At 42.8% G+C, this 21,374-nt stretch overlaps 1 protein-coding gene across 1 annotated transcript in view; it reads left to right on the top strand.

The window, feature by feature from the left end:
• LOC124545380 (fatty acyl-CoA reductase 1-like) overlaps positions 1-21,374 on the top strand; it is a 163,300-nt gene that overhangs the window by 98,267 nt on the left and 43,659 nt on the right. The window contains exon 6 of the mRNA XM_047124290.1: positions 19,026-19,218. Within this exon, the coding sequence (XP_046980246.1) occupies positions 19,026-19,218 (193 nt within the window). The remainder of the gene's footprint in view (positions 1-19,025; positions 19,219-21,374) is intronic.

Below are 21,374 nucleotides of genomic sequence, written 5' to 3'. Positions count from 1 at the left end.
CTGGCGCGCGGGTCAGCGCCTTTGTTATGCAATCCCGCGGCACTCAACTGTTCGGTGTGCTGTCGATGCTTTAGGACTCCACATTCCTCCCCCTCCCCCCCCTCCATCACCCCACCAAATGCCGCGACGTTGTCATGCAGGGAGCCGTGTTACGACAATGGCTAATGGTAGGCAGGGGAAAGGCAGGAAACTGGGTGGGGTGAGGAGTCGGGAGCCGCATCTGAGACCGACGCCGAACCTCGAGTCGCGCCCCGTCCTACCCTCTGAGGGGATCGTCCGTCTGGAAACCCCGAAACGGCGCACGACCTTTTCCTGAGCAGGTCCGACGAAAGTCCTAGAGAGCGGCAATGCTGACCGGTGTGCGGACATTTGCCACGCCGGACATGTGCCACGGTGGACATTTGCCACGTTTTTACCTGCTCTGAAGGGTCGGGTCCCTAGTCTCCCCCTCCTCCTCCTCCTCCTCCTCCTCCTCCACATCGCTTACTGAGACTTTCCGCTGGTTTACTTAACATAGGACCAGAATCTCTATGGATTTTCCACCACATTTCTAGAAAGAGTTTCGTTGTGGAAACTATTAAATGGATCTCGCATTGAAATCCGCACCAAATTTCGAGCCTCAGTAAAACTTCGCCAATCATGGAGATTTTGCATTCGTCTAAATTATACGTCCCTTTTTGGATGCTCCTGCAGCAGGTTTCTGTCGTGTTTTTTGTACCATGGGGGATCAGTTCTGTCTGTTATTAATTTTTTTGGTATGAATCTCTCGAGTGCTGTTGATACTATTTCTTTGAACTTAAGCCACATATGTTATTCACTTACATAATTTGGAAGGATTTGAGACTGTCTCTTAGAAAGACGTCAACGGAATTTTTAGTTGCTTTTATAAATAGATATATTTTTAGTTTTAGTGAATTTGTTTGTAACGAAATTGAGCCTCGTTCTGTGTGTTCACTAATCCCTGTATCCGTCGTGATGCTCAGGATTATTTGTGGCTAAGAGGTCAGGTGTGCTTTCGTAACCATTTACAATTTGTATGGCCTCGTGAACTAATTGTTCAAAATAATTTTAAAAAAAGCGTTTAGATTATGGAATTTGTTTTCTATCTACAATATGGTCTGAAAATGTATATTTGTCAACATAGGGAAGGTAGATTGAAGTCACTGCCAACTATAATTGTCTGAGGGAATTCGAGCTACTGCAGCAGCAGAGGCGATGTTTGCAGCTCCATCCGGTCCACAGGCTGTGCCGAAGAGACACTCGGGGGCTGTCACACCAGCCGCAAGATCCCAGTAGGATGCGAATCTGGGGACAGAAAATCTGTGAAAGAATCTCTTAATTGACAAGCCCTTATGTAGTTCTGATGGCGGCACAGCAATCCAGCAGGACCTTGAATTAAAGACATGCGAGCGCCCCAATTGCGAAGAATCGTTCATCTCTCCCAGCATCTGGTGCGACCAAATACTCTGAAAGGAATAGAATGATTAGGCGCAAAGCCATACTTGCGGAGGGTGACGGGCGTCGTGCGCTGCGGTGGGTGCAGCAAGTGGACCAGCGAGCGGGGGCGCCGGCCGTTCAGATCGAACCGTCGCGGGGCTGGGAGCGGTACTCTGCGAGGAAGAGTAGCAGCACTTGCTCCCGTGCGTGGGAGGATGTAAATGGTTCATCTGTCGCTTGAACGTATGTACAAATTGTTCAGCTTGTACATTCGACTGTGGATGAAACGGAGCACTTGCAAGGTGAGCGATACCATTGGCTGTACAAAACTATTCAAAGTTCTGAGCCATAAAGTGCGATCTATAACCAACACTTCCGGCAAAACTTCCAAGAAAAAAATAGATGACTAAGCTTGATGGCACTACACGGCGTAGTCGAGTTAATGTGAACTGCAAACTGGTATTTGCTAAAAGAGTTCACAACAATAAGCTAGCGAGTGTTTCAAAAGGGACCAGCAAAGTCAATATTCAGTCGTTACCACGGGAATTGAGACTTTGACCACCCTGAAAACGTTTGCGGCGGCGCCGACAAAGTTTCAAAACAAGCTTTCTCACGTCCTCTGTTCAATGTGCCCGCCCAAGTACAGTTGCGACGCGCTCTTTTTTACGTACAATACCGCAATGTACTTTTTCCAACATTTTAAGAATAAGCACAGGTGACTGTCTAAACCATTTTGCAATAAAAATCATACCGTGTTGGACGGAGAGGCTATGTCAATGAGCAAAATAATCGGCGCACAAAAGAAATCTGAATGTTTTCAACTGCACGAGACCAAACAGTACAAATGAAGAGCAACAAAAGGTTCAAGTCAGGGTCTGCTTCCGTCGCCTGTGCAATTTGCCTATAGTGCACAGGAAAAGTCTGTAGAAGTTCAGTGACCTGCGCATCGAACTGACAAGATGCGGTAGTAGGATCGAATTGAGAATCAGAACCGACAAGAATGCAAGAAAAAGTGTCAACATTTGCATGCTTCGACGTGGGCTGAGACAGTATTTCCTACTCGTATTCTGACAATAACAAAGCCCAATGTTGCAACTTCTTAGCCACGCATCGTGGAACAGGTTTCGATGGATGAAACAAAGACTGAAGTGGCTTATGGTCCGTCACTAGGTACAACTTACGACTAAACAGATAATGGTGAAACTTCGTCGCGCCGTAGATAACAGCGAGCGCTTCGTTCTCGATTTGGGAATAGTTACATTGAGTCTTAACTCGAAAGCCAAAGGAAATGGCCTGTCCTATGAACCAAATCTGTGTGAGAGCACAGCTCTGATTCCGTACTAAGAAATATCCACTGCAAAACCACAGGCTCAACAGAATCGAAATTTAAGTTTCTGGAATGCATCCTGATCTTATTTGGTCCAAACAAAAGGCACAATCTTCCGGCGCAAACGAAACAACGGAGTCGCGTTATGAGCTCTGTTGAGTAGAAACCAGGTGTAATATGTCATTTTCCGAAGACTGCAGTTCCGTCACGTTCCACGGGGCGGGGAGCTCTCGGATGACCAGCTACTGTGAGTCAAGGGGATGAACGCCTCGACTCTTAAGAACATGGGTGAAATTGAAAGAACTTGAATAACGGCACGAAGGTTACTGATATGTTTCTGCGGTGTACGTCCTGACAGCCTGAATAGGAGCAACAACACCATTGCCTTGTTATTCTTCAAACTCACTTGCAACTTTGTCTCTAAGAGCGCGAGGGACAGGACACTCCCGGAAAGCTAAGGTCTCGCCTTGTCCTTCATTGGCATGTGGGCCAAAAATTATTTTCTCTGTCTAGTACTTCAGAAAATAAATCAGAAAACTCCGCAATCATTTGAGTAATACTGTCTTTTAGGCTGAAAGCAGAAACAGAATGTATATTGTCCTGAATACGAAGACCAAACAAACAAAAAGAATGTAACACAAAAATACATTCAGTCTCGTGAGCAGAAAATGGTAAATGTCTCTATTCTGGTGTGAGACTGGAATGTTTCAGTTAAACTCAGTGTACCAAGCAGTGGAATGTCCTGGCATTTATAAGCTGTAAGTTAGGTGCAAGACTTTGTCAACTGCGACTTCCAGTACTGTTCATAAGTGGCGCAATTAAACAATGTAACGGAAGCGGCAGTGTCTAGCTGAAGTCGCACGAAGCATCCATGAATGGCTAAATTCACAAATAGTTTGACCGTCGTTGCGCAGCACTTGGATACGGTGAAGGCACATCCTGAATTTGGTCATTATTAGTACCAGTAGCCGGTGTAGAAGAAACTACATTCACTGAGTGTGTGGAGTTCTTTTCCTGTTGTAAGCACATAGACTGTATAATGAGAGACCCGAATAACTTAGAATCCAAGATCAGAGCCTTGCGCATGCCCAAGTTCAGAACTGCAGGGTTCAGAACTCTAGCGGTATGTGGAGCTTCAAATTGGTGTTTATATCGTCGAATAGAAGCAATGTAATAGTTAGCATACAGTCGATATTCATTGAAAATTAAGTCATCGTATCATTTCTTTTGAAAAATCATTATTCGAGGACGTTTAAAAGGTTGAAATATAAGAACTCCACGTAGGTCGCATTACTACGATGACGAACTTTTCAGGTCTGTTTCAATTAAGTCATCGTATCATTTCTTTTGAAAAATCATTATTCGAGGACGTTTAAAAGGTTGAAATATAAGAACTCCACGTAGGTCGCATTACTACGATGACGAACTTTTCAGGTCTGTTTCAATAATTCGCCCGCAGAGTTAACAGAAGCGGAACTGTTACTATGAGTACAGTGACTATAGGACCGTGGAATTCAATAGCCGGAAAAGTGCCTTGAAGTTTGCATTGAACGTCTCAAAGTATCTAAATGAAATAAGAGTTTTCACGACAAGATAGGTTTACGACACAATGAAATGCTAGGTTTTTAGTTCGATTTTGTACCAAAAGCCATAAACCTGAAAATATATGTTGACGAAACTTCTTCCAGAATTATGGACAGCCGCCAACTAACTGCGGACTCTATGCATAAAAACGGAGAAGTCGGCAAGGTGTCTATCACTTATGCAGGTCTTGGCCTTAGGACAATCAGAATTTTCCATGTTCTATTTGAAGTAACTTCTGATCAGTTTCGGAAGACACTTGCCTGTTACAGAACGGTTTTGCTCGTAACGTCTGAAAAATGGACCCGAAATAAGTTAACTACAGTCTCTAGACAAACTTTGGATGGCATCCAAGCTACGGCACGAAATGTAAGTGATGTTCTTAATCCATCGACCTCAGAATATAACATTTTCCTCGAGACTATACGAGCTAAACAAAAGGTAATCACCAGACTTATGACCCAGCAGAATAATGAGTACAACAACCAGGCCTTTTTACAGATCTATATTGAGAACTATTTTACTGAGCTGTTCACAGAACCGGAAACTATTGACATTGCACGGGGTAACATGGTACACAACATAGCATCAACCGTTACGCTGGTGGACAAATTGACATTGGTTGAAGGTATAACGTCCGTGTAAATAGAAGAAACAACTACTGGTGGCCCAAATCAATAAGTGGCTGGCTTAGATTGCTGCCAAATGAATTTTATCCTCATTGCTGGCACATGATTGGTGCAAAACTTACTAAAATATTAAGTGCATTACACTCCAACCAAAGTTTTCGTTCGTAGTTCACAGAAAGTTTAATAGTGCTTATATAAAAAAATGCTTCCCTATGCCACCCTGTTGAGTTATCGACCAATCACACTGTTGAATTCAGACATCAAATTATTCACGTGCATAATGAATAATAAAATGAAACCTATACTCCCGCGAGTGATTGGGCATTATCAGTCCAGTGCTGTGACCGGACGCTCGATGCTAACTACACTAGCAGAATGGAGAGACATTACGTATCCTTCGCGGCTCTGGAAGACCAAAACAGCCATAGCATTTATTGATTTCGGTACGGCGTTCGATAGAGTGAACCACGATTTCTTGCTTCTAGTGATTAGAAGTATGGGATTTAACGATGCCTTTCTGCGAATACTTCAAACATACATACGCGGAGCACACTCCAGATGAAAAGTTGATGGCCAAATAGCGAAGCCTGTCCACATAACGCGGGCGATAAGAGAGGGGCCCACTGTAAGCGACCTTATACATAAGTTTCGTGGAGTCACTTTTAAAACAGTTCTACATCGAATTGCCAGGTTTATGCATTTTCGACAACAAAACTGCTTGTCACGCCTATGCAGGCATCATTGCAATAGTCACAAACGACCGTGATATATAAGGAGCCTAACTCATTATACGCGAAAATATCAATGCTACTGGTGCACAATTAAATAGAAATAAATCTCAGCTCTTACTACTAGGACCGCGGCAAGATCACATTCAGATCGCTTGTCACCAACAGACGGACGCAAGAAAACACTTGGGCTTTATTATTACAGCAGACCCCAAATCCATCATGAAGCGAAATCGACAAGAAAAGCTCAGCACAGTACGTGTGTTGTTCAAAGAACATGCTGGCAGAAATCTAGATCGTACATAGAAAGCGCATCTTATAAACAGTTACTTATACACTAGACTGTATAATGTAAAATCAACCTTTCCGATACCTAATGACATTGCTAAACGTGTTTTAGTCTGTACGGTCTGGTACATTTGGAGGCGGAACCTTTTTTGAAGTACCATTTACAACCATGGAGTTAGTGCGTCACCAAGGAGGATTAGGACTCAAGGATGTACAGCCACAATGCATCGCGTTGTTGATCGGCAGTACGGTAAGAACTTTGCAAAATAATCAAAATACAATTATCAAATAATTGTTTTCGCGCTTAGCACTGCCAGTACAGAATGTACCGATAACAATAGGGATGATAAATTCTCATCTCATACGAAACGTCTCCTTACAATTGAGCTACAATGAAGCACATTGTCTCCTTCAACAGCCCGCATCTAGTGGCCCGCATCTCGTGGTCGTGCGGTAGCGTTCTTGCTTCCCACGCCCGGGTTCCCGGGTTCGATTCCCGGCGGGGTCAGGGATTTTCTCTGCCTCGTGATGGCTGGGTGTTGTGTGCTGTCCTTAGGTTAGTTAGGTTTAAGTAGTTCTAAGTTCTAGGGGACTTATGACCACAGCAGTTGAGTCCCATAGTGCTTAGAGCCATTTGAACCATTTTTTCTCCTTCAACACGTCTTCAGTACTGTCAAATTTTACGTAGCGCTCATGAACGGAACCAAGTAGAACATAAATATCCCCGCCAAAAGTGGACAGAAATCTGGAAAAATATTCACGGTCCTTGGCTAGGAACCAGTATAAGTGGATTAAGGTACGGTATTCTCAACGAAACGAGCAGTCTTCAGTTGTGTGAGCTACAGAGGTGCAACTATATACACACTTCAGACTTCTTGATAGGTCTTTCCACTGCAATTAACATTTGAGGCGACGTGCTGGTTAAGTGACAAGCACATCAAGACACCCATAGATGAAGCAAAAGTGCCAGATTTTATTTCCTTTACTTGACGTCTTAGTTTAAAAATTCAGGAGATTTGTGTATATGCACCTCTTTTGTTTATTTCACTTTACGTTAAGATTTCCAAAGAGACATATGTTGTTAGGCGTGTTTTCATTGAAGATGGAAAAGCACTGAAGTAATTATTGCTCAAGTATCATTCATACGGGAACAACCATATCCTCCTTGTATACAGAAATATAAACTTCATTACCACGAATGGATTTCAATTTCGCTTTATCGTTCCAGTTAATCACACAGAAGATATTGTTTTGGAAATCAGGAAGAATGACAGACTTCCGTTATCATTAGACAGCCATGCGGTAGCGGCGTTGACGATACACACGTCGACGAGGCATAGTGCTTCAATGCTGTTGCAGGTAGAGCTCACAGCAGAATGGTTCCGCTGGCGTGCACTGCCCGCTTATATACAGAGCGAGTGACCTTGGTTACGTAACGCGCTGATAACGGACTTAGATCTGCGCGCACCAGCGGGAGTGTGTTATCCCGGAAGCGCGCTATAGTCGTTCCAGCAGCGCGCGCCGCCGTTGCGTCCGGGACCTGGCTCCGAGCCGAGTCGAGCGGCTTGCGTCAGCCACTCACCAGGCGCTCAGCGGGCAGTGCAGCACTGTGCTTTAAAAATTTTTCAAATTGTTGCATCCTTGAGCCCCCGGTTCGCGATGTACGACTAGCGGTTACAGAGGTCAAGGATCACACTTTATTAATAATTATAGTACAAAGTAATATCTCCAGTTGTTGTTGCTGTTGTGGTCTTCAGTCCTGAGACTGGTTTGATGCAGCTCTCCATGCTACTCTATCCTGTGCAAGCTTTTTCATCTCCCAGTACCTACTGCAACCTACATCCTTCTGAATCTGCTTAGTGTATTCATCTCTTGGTCTCCCTCTACGATTTTTACCCTCCACGCTGCCCTCCAATACTAAAATGTTGATCCCTTGATGCCTCAGAACATGTCCTACCAACCGATCCCTTCTTCTAGTCAAGTTGTGCCACAAACTTCTCTTCTCCCCAATCCTATTCAATACTTCCTCATTAGTTATGTGATCTACCCATCTAATCTTCAGCATTCTTCTGTAGCACCACATTTCGAAAGCTTCTATTCTCTTCTTGTCCAAACTATTTATCGTCCATGTTTCACTTCCATACATGGCTACACTCCATACGAATACTTTCAGAAATGACTTCCTGACACTTAAATCAATACTGGATGTTAACAAATTTCTCTTCTTCAGAAACGCTTTCCTTGCCATTGCCAGCCTACATTTTATATCCTCTCTACTTCGACCATCATCAGTTATTTTTCTCCCCAAATAGCAAAACTCCTTTACTACTTTAAGTGTCTCATTTCCTAATCTAATTCCCTCAGCATCACCCGACTTAATTAGACTACATTCCATTATCCTTGTTTTGCTTTTGTTGATGTTCATCTTATATCCTCCTTTCAAGACACTGTCCATTCCATTCAACTGCTCTTCCAAGTCCTTTGCTGTCTCTGACAGAATTACAATGACATCGGCGAACCTCAAAGTTTTTATTTCTTCTCCATGAATTTTAATACCTACTCCGAATTTTTCTTTTGTTCTCCAGTTAGAGTTACATTTTCTGGAGCTAATCGTTGACAGGTATGGGGGAAGCATCGTGGCCAGGCAGCGGAATTCTCGACCCCTGCCCTCTATGCCTCCACCTCTCTAGTGCTGATGAGCAGCCGAGAAGAACAAGTACATTGATCTTATTGCCTTAGTTCCAAGGTAAAAAAGAAAGAAAAATAATAGAGAAAGAGTCGGTTGGCTGACGTTTTACGAACGTAAAGGACTAGCGTTCTTTTCCTTATACCTGTGCAGATAATATTTTAAACATTAATTCACTACAAATTATAGAGTTGTAGGCTTTTCTGGGTTCCACATTCTTTCAAAAGATTCCATTATATAATAGCCTAATCTTTAAACAAACAGATAAATGGTCGTAGTAAAAATATTGGAATGGGCAGTAGTTATTTGTAATTACGTCGACCGCCAGCTAGTGTCTCTATAGTTTTCAGCTAAGAGAATCGTATCACCTGACTGACACATTTTTCTAAGTCCTTAAGCACAGTTTACTCGACCAAGTGGATGTGCCTTCCAGTATCTGCTGTTTCCAGTTTATTGCTCGTTCTTCAACATCGGTGGCCTATTAGACAGTTACGCTAATAAGAAGAGGTCGGTAGATCCTTGGTAGCCCGCCAGCTTACTGAACTGATATGTGTTATACGCATCGGATCTCACTGCAATCTTATTTTTGTTATTAGTTTTATAACGCGTCGCAGATACTTCGTGCTTTATTTACTATTTGTTATTAAATTATATTTTCTTCATTTTACGTTTTTCAGAATTCTCTTCAGCAAATTACAAATTCAGCTGTTGAGAATTCTCCCAGCAGCTGAAACATGCGGTCGTGCAAGCAATCATCGTATGAAATGACAAATTATGTTTTGGGAATTTGATATCTAAAAATAACCTTTCTTGGAAGGTAATAACAATAAAAATAATGATCCTTAGAGAGTGATATCCACTTGGTCTCCGATAAAACAACAAATAATCTTCCGTGGACTGTGACATTCATCTATCTTTCCATAAGAAAAAAACAAATCATATAGTAGCATTTAGATTTGTATTTTGAAATTAATATCGGTGGGCTAATAAATATGTAGCCCACTTCCACAAAAATTAAATTAAATAAAATGAAGAGTAGGCTATGTGTAGCTTCAGTATTTTGTCTACATGCCATTGGCATCAATGACGGCTAGGATGATTCGAGGCATAGAATTTGCAAGTCTCTCGAAAAATTCCTCATCCATGGTAACAAAATCCCATATAGCAGTCACGGCTACCGCAGGTGAGTCTGACAAATTGTATCCCAGAGTTTTCATCAACTGAGCCCATACCTGCTCTCTGGGACTGAGATCATTCGGCTTTCGAGGCCACAGAAAGTATTGACTAGTACTCTCCCTCGTTTGAACCTATGAACCCTAATGCTAGTGTGTGCTGGATAATAATCATGCTGGTAAGTGAGACGGCCTCCAGGGTGCGAATGTCGGTCTCCAATGTGATTACATTTTGAAGGAAATGTTCACACCATGCCGAATTTTACTTGCCTTGGATACGTTTCAAGGTTTCTGCACAAATGTAAGTCATTTCACACGTATGTGTCCGCTTCTAGCACGTGTGGCCACGAAGTGCGCGTCATATCGTTGCGAATTTGTGCGGTAAACAAGAGCACCACCTTGCTCGTGGTTTCAGTCGTGCACTCGTCGTGGAAAATGACTTTCCTCCAGTCGACATCTTCCCACGAACTCACATTTGCTAGTCTATCCACGGCTTGTTCGTCTGACAACAGTTCTTTGATAAAAGCACGACGGGACTTGATTCTATCTTTCTTTGATCATGCGAGAGCAGTTTTCGACAAGACTCGGAAATGTGAAGCTCTCATTAGGCCCCGGATGATTGACAAAGGACCATTCTGGTCCGCCCTGGCCAATTCTTCATCGTCCGCCCTGGTCTTTCAGGTATAGGAGGTCTCTCTCGCCCAGTATTATCTTTAAATCGTCTAATCCATCTCCTTGCTGTGGACCATCAACGCCATAACGACGTCCTGCCTCAGATGCACCGTTTTCAGAGAGAGCAGTTATTTGCTCGCGAATATTCAAGCAGACCTGTGACGTATGCCAGTTACCTGATATATTTCTCTTAACTAAGACCTGTAGAGACACCAGCTGGCGGTTGAAGTAATTACAAATAAATACGTCCATTTGCAATATTTTTTATGACCATTTGTCTGTTTGTTTGGAGATTAGAGTACTATAAAACGGAATCTTGAAAGAATGTGGAACCTATGAAAGCTCACACTGCACAATTTGTAGCGAATTAAGGCTTAAAATATAACCTGCACAGGTGTAAATAAAAAAGTTACAGTAAACTCCAATTAGATTCGGCCACTAATGCTTTAGTTCGTATACCATCAGCCTATCCACTGAGCCACTCAAGCAGATGTGAAGCGATCGTCGTTGTAGTAATTCTACAGACGTGGAGTTCTTATATTTCTACCGTTTATACGTGCTCGAAAACTAATTTGCAAAAGAAACTATATGATGAGTTAAATTGCATTGAATCTCGACATATGCTGTATACCAACTATTATATTGCTTCTATTTGACGATGTAAACAGCAAGCTGAAGCTCCATAGAGCGCTTGAGATGTGAACACTGCCACTTCTGAACTAGGGCATGCGTAATGCTATGTTCTTGAACTTTAAATTATCCGGACAGGTAAATATATTTGTCTCTCATTGCACATGACACGGTTTTCGGTAAGGAAAGCAAGTAGTGTTGAACAAAGGATAAATTTGTGTTTTATGATTGGAAAAAGCGGGGACAGGATTTCACAGCAGACGTATGCACTGACACTTTTTTACGATGCCCAAAGCGCAGTGGTCTGTTCGCGCGTGGTGGTCGGTTGCCAAGCCATACCTGTAAGTCACTTTGCATTACACTGCAGACGGGAGCTACGTCGAAGTTTCCCACGAATTTGTTCACAAATCCTGCTCTCAGGCACACTGTGCGTTACTGCAACACGAATCATTGTGTCACTATAGTACAGACCACGGGTATATTGAAAACGACGTGTGACCCATTGACGGTATGTCTATTCTTCAAATAGTAGCAAATCCAGCCTACTAGTCGTTAATAACTTCTGAGCGAGGTGGAAGGTTCCAGCGACAAGAAATAAGAAAGTTTCACAGCACCTCGCACTTGATGTTTAGGACAATGAGAGTTGTACTGTGCGTAGTAGTACTCTTTCCATTCCTCTTGTTGTTCATCAAAAGCTCGAAACGGTGCAATGCGCCGAGGCGCAGCATCAACTGCAACATCTGTTGATTCTGGAACTGAATGAAATACGTTAGATCAAAGCCAGCAGCAACAGAGGGCATAGGCGCAGCTGGTGTAGGAGGCGGGTTAGAGGCTATGATTACACGAGGAGCGCTGCAACAAAGTAATTATGCACAAATAGCGAAATCATTGTGGCCAGTCTGCAGTAAAGAAAACAATTAGTAGCAATGCGCCTCTGAAAGTAAAGAGAGAAATATTAGTGACGCGCTTTAACAGAATGGTGAAGAGCGAAGACAGTATTGGTTCTCGAATCCTCGTCACCAGATGTTCTGTCGGCCAATGTCGGAGTCAGCAGTGAGACAAAAATAAGGAAGGGGAGAACTTGCGATGGCCGGTAGCAGGAATCCAAAACGATCTGTACATAACGCTTCAGGATTAAAGCTACGCCGGCCGCGGTGACCGTGCGGTTTTAGGCGCTTCAGTCCGGAACCCCGCGACTGCTACGGTCGCAGGTTCAAATCCTGCCTCGGACATGGATGTGTGTGATGTCCTTAGGTTAGTTAGGTTTAAGTAGTTCTAAGTTCTGGGGGACTGATGACCTCAGATGTTAAGTCTCATCGTGCTCAGAGCCATTTGAACCATTAAAGCTACACTTTATTTCTGAATCTTATGTTCTTGTGCCTCCTACATGCGATTACATTACTCGCTACTGGTACTCACAGAATACATGCTAAGTATCGGAGTCCTGTAACTCAGTAGAAGTGTGTGACCGGATCGGAGCCGACCATCTGTGGCCGGTTGATTGAGTCAGTGTTGACAGGGGGCGCTAGACTCTTGTTTCCCTGGAGGTGTGGCACTGCCCACTGTTCCTATTTGCGCACGGGTCAGCAACTAGGGCTAAGAGGGGATATTAGACATATAGAAAGAATGGTGCACGAATTGTCACAGATTTGTTTGAGCCATTGGAGTGTGTAACGGAGACGCTGAAGAAACAGACCGGTGGCTTCAAGACCGACGCAAACTTACCCATGAAAGATCGTAATTTATATTTCAGTTTCCAACTTTAAACAACGAATCTACGGGTGTACTACAGTTTCTATCTTCTAGGAATTGCTAAGACACGATTAGATCAATGAGAGCACTAACAGAAGCGATTAGCACGCACTCGATTCGGGAATCGAATGTTGGTCAAATATGATTGTGATCCCATGCTGAGGTGCTAACCTTATGTAGCTGTTCAAAACGATATCATCTTCTACTGTTACGCAATGGAAACTTGGGGGACGAGGGGACGTGTGTGAGGAGGAGGAGCTATATTCCTTTAATTCCCTTTTTATAAATTATTCTGTTTTTTTGTGGAAATTTACTGTCGTGTGTATGTATGGAAGGTGGTGTTAGCTACTAGAGAAAACAGTATTCGTTTAAATCCCATCTGTAATATATAGCATGGGACATATAAAAGTGGCCCAGACGAGTGGATACGATCTGTGGCAGCAATGAGAGAGGAGGAAACGACCCACAGCTACTTCCAACAGGACGGAACAACTGCACATACAGCTGTCCGAGCCTCGGAGCACACTTACACAATCTTCAAGGCTGACAGAGTTGTCGGCAGACGCCAGTCTCTTCCTTGGCTTAGCTGGCCATCCAGGTGGTTACTCTGTGTGGGGAGCCCTCAAGTCTACAGTGTACCACAACAAGCCTCGCAGTCTTCGATAACTGCAGCAGTGCTGAGAGTGCAGCAATTTCAGCAGTCCAGCTTCGATCCGCCTTCAACAACTTACTCATCAGGTGCCAGCAGATGACTGGTGGTCACTTTCAACCTATGCTGCAAGAAGATTAGTGCTGTAGTTTCTTTCCTGTGCTATGTTACTTTGTGCCCTGGAACGCTGTTCTGTGAGCTATTTTTATTTGCCCCCATCTTGTTTTATGGCTTAGTTGCATGACATTTATTGCACTTTATAAGTTAGGGAGAGGGTGTCAACTATTTTGTAAATACCGTATTCCTCTCATTCCCTCAGTAATATAAGTTTCTTCCTGGAAATTTCAAGAGGATTTCAGACATATGATGCCAGATGCTGGGGAAAACGGCATTTCTTTCGTTTCCTCTGCAATATGAATGACGTTTCCCCAAGAATCTGAATCCCCCCCTACAAGCTAACATTTTCTTATGGACTTTCATTATAAATATACACTAAACACTTTTCTAGCAAAACGTATAACATTTGTTACAAAGAAAGCGATTGTTTATCATATTAAAATGCTAATATTTACCTGGATACCAGACACCAAAAAAAAAAAAAAAAAAATGGTTCAAATGGCTCTGAGCACTATGGGACTGAACATCTGAGGTCATCGGTCCCCTAGAACTTAGAACTACTTAAACCTAACTAACCTACGGACATTACACACATCCATGCCCGAGGCAGGATTCGAATCTGTGACCGTAGCGGTCGCGCGGTTCCGGACTGAAGCACCTAGAACCTCTCGGCCACAGCGGCCGGCCAGACACAAGATCTGCAAAGTCTGGTAATTCACGTTTTCCTGAAATAATATACAATTTTCCGCGGCTGCATAAATATGGGGTTTGACTACGAAGGGCGAAATGAATGGTGAACTTATTACCAAAATTAGCAGTGTACGAGCAAAATTATATGCCTCGGAGACCAGGTCTGAATGCATAATGGTCAGAGAAAAGTATGTAAAAAGTCTTTCCATACTGGGTTAGCCATCTATGATGACTGGGAATGTGAGTTGAATTCAGAAGTTAAAACAGCTGTGCAGAATGCACTTCAATGAAAGTCAATACAGTGTCGACTATTAAATAACACAAAGCTTGACTAAATATCCCGATTTATGCTGCACACAACATTTCCTATCTCTCTGTAACGTTTACTTTATGAACCAACATCATTATAATATATTACAGGGGGAATGATAGGAATGCACTGTCCCCCAATTGTCGATATCCCCAGTAACTGACATCACCTCTCTCATTTATGCACCATAGTAGATTGTGGGACAACAACATTGTGATGTGTTATAGAGGTAGTAAAAGAAATGCACTTTTCAGCTCATGTTTCCATTGTGAAACAACAGAAGACGACATTGTTTGAACCGCAAGATGAAATTAGTACCTAGCTTTGGAGCTCTATAATGTCTGACTGACTTCGGTATCACATGAAATACTGAGTAATTTAGACATGGGAATAGTATGTTTACTTTGAGAATTCTTGTCCACCAGTGCACTTCAGCTTGTAAGTTACATCAGCAGTAGCGCTAATGAGTACTGTGAAATGTTGCAAAACCGGTTATTATGTAATTTGGTGAATTTTATATGTGGTATTAAGATCGAACCTTGATTGTCAACTAACCTACGCTGAAGCGCCAAAGAAACAGTTATAAGTTTGGGTATTCAAATACAGGCAGAATACGGTGCTGCGGTCGGCAACGCCTATATAATAAGTGTCTGGCGCAATTGTTAGATCGATTACTGCTGGTACAATGACAGGTTATCAAGATTTAAGCGAGTTTGAACATGGTGCTATAGTCGGCGAGCAATCGATGGGACACAGCATCTCCGAGTTAGCGATGAAGTGGCGATTTTCACGTACGACCATTTCACGAGTGTACCGTGAATACCAGGAGTCCGGTAAAACATCAGATCTCCGACATCACTGCGGTTAGAAGAAGATCCTGCAAGAGCGAGACCAACGACGACTGAAGAGAATCGTTCAGCGTAACAGAAGTGCAACCCTTCCATAAAATTGGTGTAGATTTCAACGCTGGGACATCACAAATGTCAGCATGCGAAGGATTCAACGAAACATCGATATGGGCTTTCGGACCCAAAGACCCACTCCTGTATCGATGATGACTGCACGACACAAATCTTTACGCCTCGTTTGAGGCCGTCAACACCGACAATTGACTGTCGGTGACTGGATACATGTTGCCTAATCGGACGAGTCTCGTTTCAAATTGTATCGAGCGGATGGACGTGTACTGGTGTGGACAATCAAGGTTCGATCTTAATACCACATATAAAATTCACCAAATTACATGAATACATAGACCCTACAAGTCAGCAGGATACTATTCAAGTTTATGGAGGACCTGTAATGTTGTTGAGAGTGTGCAGTTGGAGTGATATGGGACCCCTGACATGTCTAGATACGACTCTAACAGGTGACACGTATTTTAGCATCCTGTCAGATCACCTGTATCCACTCGTATCCATTGAGCAGTCCGAGTATTTTGGCAGTTCCAGCAGCACAATACCCACACATTCAGATTTACTACAGATAGGCTCCAGGAACACTCTTCTGAGTTTAAACGTTTCCGCTGGCCATCAAACTCCCCAGACGTGAACATTGGTATGGCTTGCAACGTGCTGTTCAAAAGAGCTCAACCACCTCGTAGTCTTACGGATTTATGGACAGCCCCGCAGGATTCGTGGTGTCAGTTCCCTGTAGCACTACTTCATAAATTAGTCGAGTCCGATGCCACCTCGTGTTGCGGCACTTCTCCGTGCTCGTGGGGGCCCTACAAGAAGTTAGACAGGTGTACCGGCTTTTTTTGGCTCTTCAGTCTATAATTTATTTCCGTGGTGTCCATAACCAAGCTGCAAGGAGTTTAAAAAGACACACAGAGAACCACGATGTAAAAATACATAATTAGAAAGCCTACTGTGCTTTCAGATTGTAATACAACATCTCGAGTTGGTCACTAACAACTTTTGTTTATCCTTAAAGCATTTATCAGTAGTGGTAACCGAAAATCAATATGTATTTTATTTTAATTTTATAGAACAATTCGTTTATGAGAGCAGTGTCATTCGTGTTTTGTACCCATAATCTGAGAAATTTTGAGAAGTAATAGAATTTTATCTTTCTATAAAGTTCGGTTCATTGATTGCAATGAGATCTTACCTGCATCTTTCGATAAGTAACCTGAACGTCCACCCTACTTGATAAATGGTAATTTTATTTCAGTGGCAAGGACACTATTTGTGAGATATCGACTTTTCATCTCTGTCTGTTGCACCATCATGGTGGTCTTTGATTCATCTCTGTCTTGTTACAGCAACATCTTAGCTCATGTTGTGTGTAAACATAGGAGAAATATGTACTTTTAGTTTTACATCGCAATGATATAAAATCTCGTCAAAACAACTACTTCCTTACTAAAATCGTGTTTCGTCATTTACTTTGACATTTGCTTGACTAGACCCAATCATTTCTACAAAATAGTAATAATTGTCAACCAGTATCATAGCTTACATTTTTATAGCGCAGAAGATGCTATATGAAATTCCTCTCACCTAAATTTGTGCTTCAAAAGAGGAAACATTAATGAAATACTTACCAAGCCATCAACTGATGACAGCTCGTTCTGTGAACTGTCAATAACATACCTCAGATTGAAACAACACCATTATACAGGGTGTAAATTTTAAGTTGACAAACCAGAATAACTCGAAAAATAAGCTTCACACCAAGAAATGTGTAGAATCCAAAGTTGATTATTTTCGAGGGGGACATCCGCTGGTGCTAAAATTAGCCCGCCACCCCAGCCCCCTGGGAGTGTGGTGGGAGGCAACTTTAAAATTTCAAATGGAACCCCCGTTTTTTATTGCAGAATCAGATTCTACATAAAAAACTACGTACATTTTGTCTTAAACGTTTGTTCAGATTCTTGGTAGTTGGCGCTGTAATTCAAGAAAATCCATTTCTCAGTTTTGCTCGGAAAATTGTTACGTATAAATAAAATATACTTATTTACTTCTTAAATTTTGATTCGTTAAAACTAATGATGATGATGACGATGATGATGATGAAAACTAAAACTTTCCCTCTCTCCCAATGGGGTGGGGTTTGAGAGAGGGGAATTAGAGTTTTACAACTGTTGACCGAAATATTAATTTTTTATGTAGATTCATAATGGGGCAACATTTGTAAAACTTGTACTACTGCTAATATACATGTTATAAAAATGTGTGTGTATCTGTGTGTATATGGATGTATGTGCGGATTTTCCACATTTGGTCCTAAACCACTGGACTGAATTCAGCCACACTTATTACACATACTGCCTACCAACAAGCAACAATCGCTGTGTATGTAAGAACCACCTATCATAGTGAAGGAGATATGACGTCATAAACACTGAGACGCACGAGAAACTGCCGCATCGTGCATGATGTTTATATTTATTACTCTTTTCCGTTAACTCTATTCGCAACCTATTTCGTTGACAGTATCCGCATATGCCGCTGAGTACACCTACAAAATTGTTTCATTATAAAACACAAAAATTGATAGGATGACATAAACAATTAAATGAGTGAAAAAATCCCGCATCATGCATGAAATTTGAATACATTCATTCCTTACTTCTGAGACACTCCTACAGTCGAGTCAACTTAAGGAAATACCTGACACCTGGCAGCCATTTTGTCATCTTTCAATTGCCAGGCGCAAGCGGCTGTAGGCGAAAACTATACCTGTATACAGAGGTATGAAGAGGCGCTGCCATGGAGACGTTTACAAAACGCGTTATAGACACGCAATGCAGCTGCCCCAGTGTACAGAAACTGACCGAAATCATGTTTCTTATTTTGGATGATTGACTCATACATTTGTCCATTATGCTTATTTATTTGTACGAATGTTTCATAATCTCAAAGGGGTTTTCACAGACAAATATAAATGAATTTTTTCGGCACTTTAATACAAACACAGATAACTTTTTCCGTTTCGAATGGAATACTGGCAACACGAATACCCAGGGGAACGCCAGGTTTCCCTCAGCTAGTATTCGATAAAAATCGCTATTAACTATAAGGCGACCTTCTTATTCTCTGTCAAGAAACTAACCTTTTTTGTTTCCCTCACACTCGCTCTCACTACTCAAATGGCGCCTGTCTTCCTTTCCCTGTTTGTTACTTACAGGAATTGGAAGATGGCTGCTGTCCTCAAGTCCCCTACGAGCTTCGAATGACTGTGATCTCTTACGTTTCGTACACGATTGTCCGTCCCTTCCTCAAGTGAAAGAGACGAAAGTCAGCACATAACTTGGAACCATTTGCACTACTCAAGTCTGTAGTAGATAAATTTCATAGCACAGAAGACTACTTGAAGGAAAAGCTGTTTTGAATAACTTTCTTTCCGACAGTTGGACCAGTCTGGAAAGAGCCGCTAGAAGGCTGGGCAGCGAATATGAATGGACCAATCGGCTTCTTCATAGCTGGTGGAAAAGGCGTGCTGAAGGCTATGATGGCACACGTCAACCTCACAGTCGACACCATACCGGTCGATTGCACGGCGAACGTCATCATCATCGTGGCGTGGCATGTTGCAGAGACGAGGTACGCATTACATCGAATTACTATCCTTATGAGCTATTAGATACTATGCTTTATAGCATGCTTTATGCTATCATAGTACCGTTTAAGTCTGCCCTGTTTTATCTTAGGACAGTTGTTGAAACAGCGTAAAGGAAAGGGGAAGTTACTGTCTAATATCCTACAGACGACATGATCGTTGGAGGCGGTGCACAGACAATAATCGTAAAATGATGGCTAAGGAAACTTACCAGTGCGGATTTGTAGCATGGCGAGCGGAAGCTGTTACTTATGCCGCAGGTGACGAACACACACACTCAGAGCAATGCTAAGCGTCCTCTATGTCATGCTGTAGTGTAATAGCGTGCAGTTAGTCTGGGTTTTCCTAGTGAAAGGTGTCTATTGAGTCAATCGCCGTTTATTCACTTATCACGTATCCTTCGCATCGATTACGGGAGAGCCTGTCTAACTATATTTTCCGATCGCACATTGACCAGCTTCGATATATAGGTCGTTCTCTGCTATGTGGAGTTTAGTTAAAGGAAGATTGTAGTGACACATTTTTTTTCGTCTTGAGTACCAGACTTTCTGCATCTGACCCTGTTGTAACACTTCTGGAATGCTATCATGCACTTGGTCTATGCCCACGAACAACCACCCCTTAATTTAAGGGAACTGTGTGGGTACCATGTACCACTACAAAGGTTTCAAGGACTTTTTAATCCATGTCACTGAGGATCGTTGCAGTATTGCGTTCCAAACGTGCACCAACACGATATTAACCAGCTTGTCATTATGTTTCAGCTACTTTCTGACAGTGCATGGTGTGGAACGGAAGCCCTCCTTGAGAACACTAACCGACATTTGGAGGTTAGAGTCTCCTAGAAAGTCAACGGTGATTCTGAAACTTAAAGTATTCCCTGATTAAAGGATAGTGGCTATAGGTGGTTGTAACAAAACGAAACCTCTCGAGAACACAGCGCCCAGTGTTATGGGAATGTTTTGGACTTGCCTGCTTAAATTTAGAGATGTCTGCGTTATATGCTGTGCCCGGGTGCAGAAGGCCACCTTTAGTGAGTACGTCATCAGGTATCTAGAGCTCTGTAGTTCTTGTAAAGTGCCTGTGGAGCACAGGGCTGCAGTGCAGAAGTTGATCTAAGAATTTGACGTGTTAGGTTGCAGAGGGATGTGGGAAATAAAGTGGGTTGATAGGTCTCCAGTGAATCAGCAAAGGAAGGGATATATGGGAAAGAGTGACAAGAAAAAAAGGTTGGAATGACATGATGTGTGTTAGGACATCAAAGAATAAATACCATGACAATGAAGGGAGGTGTAAAAAAGGTGTAGGGGAACACAGAGACTGGAATATATACAATAAGTAATTGAGGGCGTAGGGCTTAAGTGCTGCTCTGAAGTAGGGCACTGCTTCCAAGGAGCTAAGACGAATGTGTGGCACTCGTTCCCAGCACTTGCTGTCCATTCGTTACGCTATCACTCGCTCTGAGTGGACGAGCACTCGCTGAGTGCCAGTCTCGGTGAAAACATGGAATTTAGTTACGTCACAATACAGTGTGAGGCCTACAGAAGACGGCTGGGCTTGCTTTCACTGAAACTCTGTGGCCCATTTACATCCGCGCGTTATCCACCTGGCTATGCGAGCTGCGTAGGTGGATGTAATGTTTGGCGAGGTAGGGTCTGTTATCTTCAGCTATTTCCGCCAAGCTACGACGAGCGTATCCGACCTGTCTCTGGCACACCACAGCCGAGTGAACACACGGAAATAGGTCGTGCTCGCAGCGCTCTGCTATGAGGTGGAGAGTTCGACACGGGAGAGCAAGGAGTGGTGGGCCGCTTCAAACCAGTCAGGAGACTGGTGACTAGACAAAGCGTTCCTTTTAGACGCTACCTCAGAAATCGTTAATTTTGTTATGAGTGACTAGTCGCTGAATGCCGATTTTCAAATGCATGTTTAGCTGCCACGGGTTTACCTGGATAGCGATGGCGCAGGTGCCAAGTTGACGTAGCTAACCTGTAGAACCATAGGGTGAACCTGTTGTGTGGACCCTACCAGCGGAAGGTGTGTGAGAATTAACCAAAAAAGTACATTTTAGAGCTATATTTCAATTAACAAAATATAATGAAGAATTTAGGCTTATTTATGTATGTAAAACGTTACGGTG

This window comes from Schistocerca americana, chromosome 8 (genome assembly GCF_021461395.2).
Source record: "Schistocerca americana isolate TAMUIC-IGC-003095 chromosome 8, iqSchAmer2.1, whole genome shotgun sequence".
Taxonomy (NCBI): Eukaryota; Metazoa; Arthropoda; class Insecta; order Orthoptera; family Acrididae; genus Schistocerca; species Schistocerca americana.
Note: the sequence above shows the minus strand (reverse complement) of the source record. Positions and strands in the feature narration are given on the sequence as shown.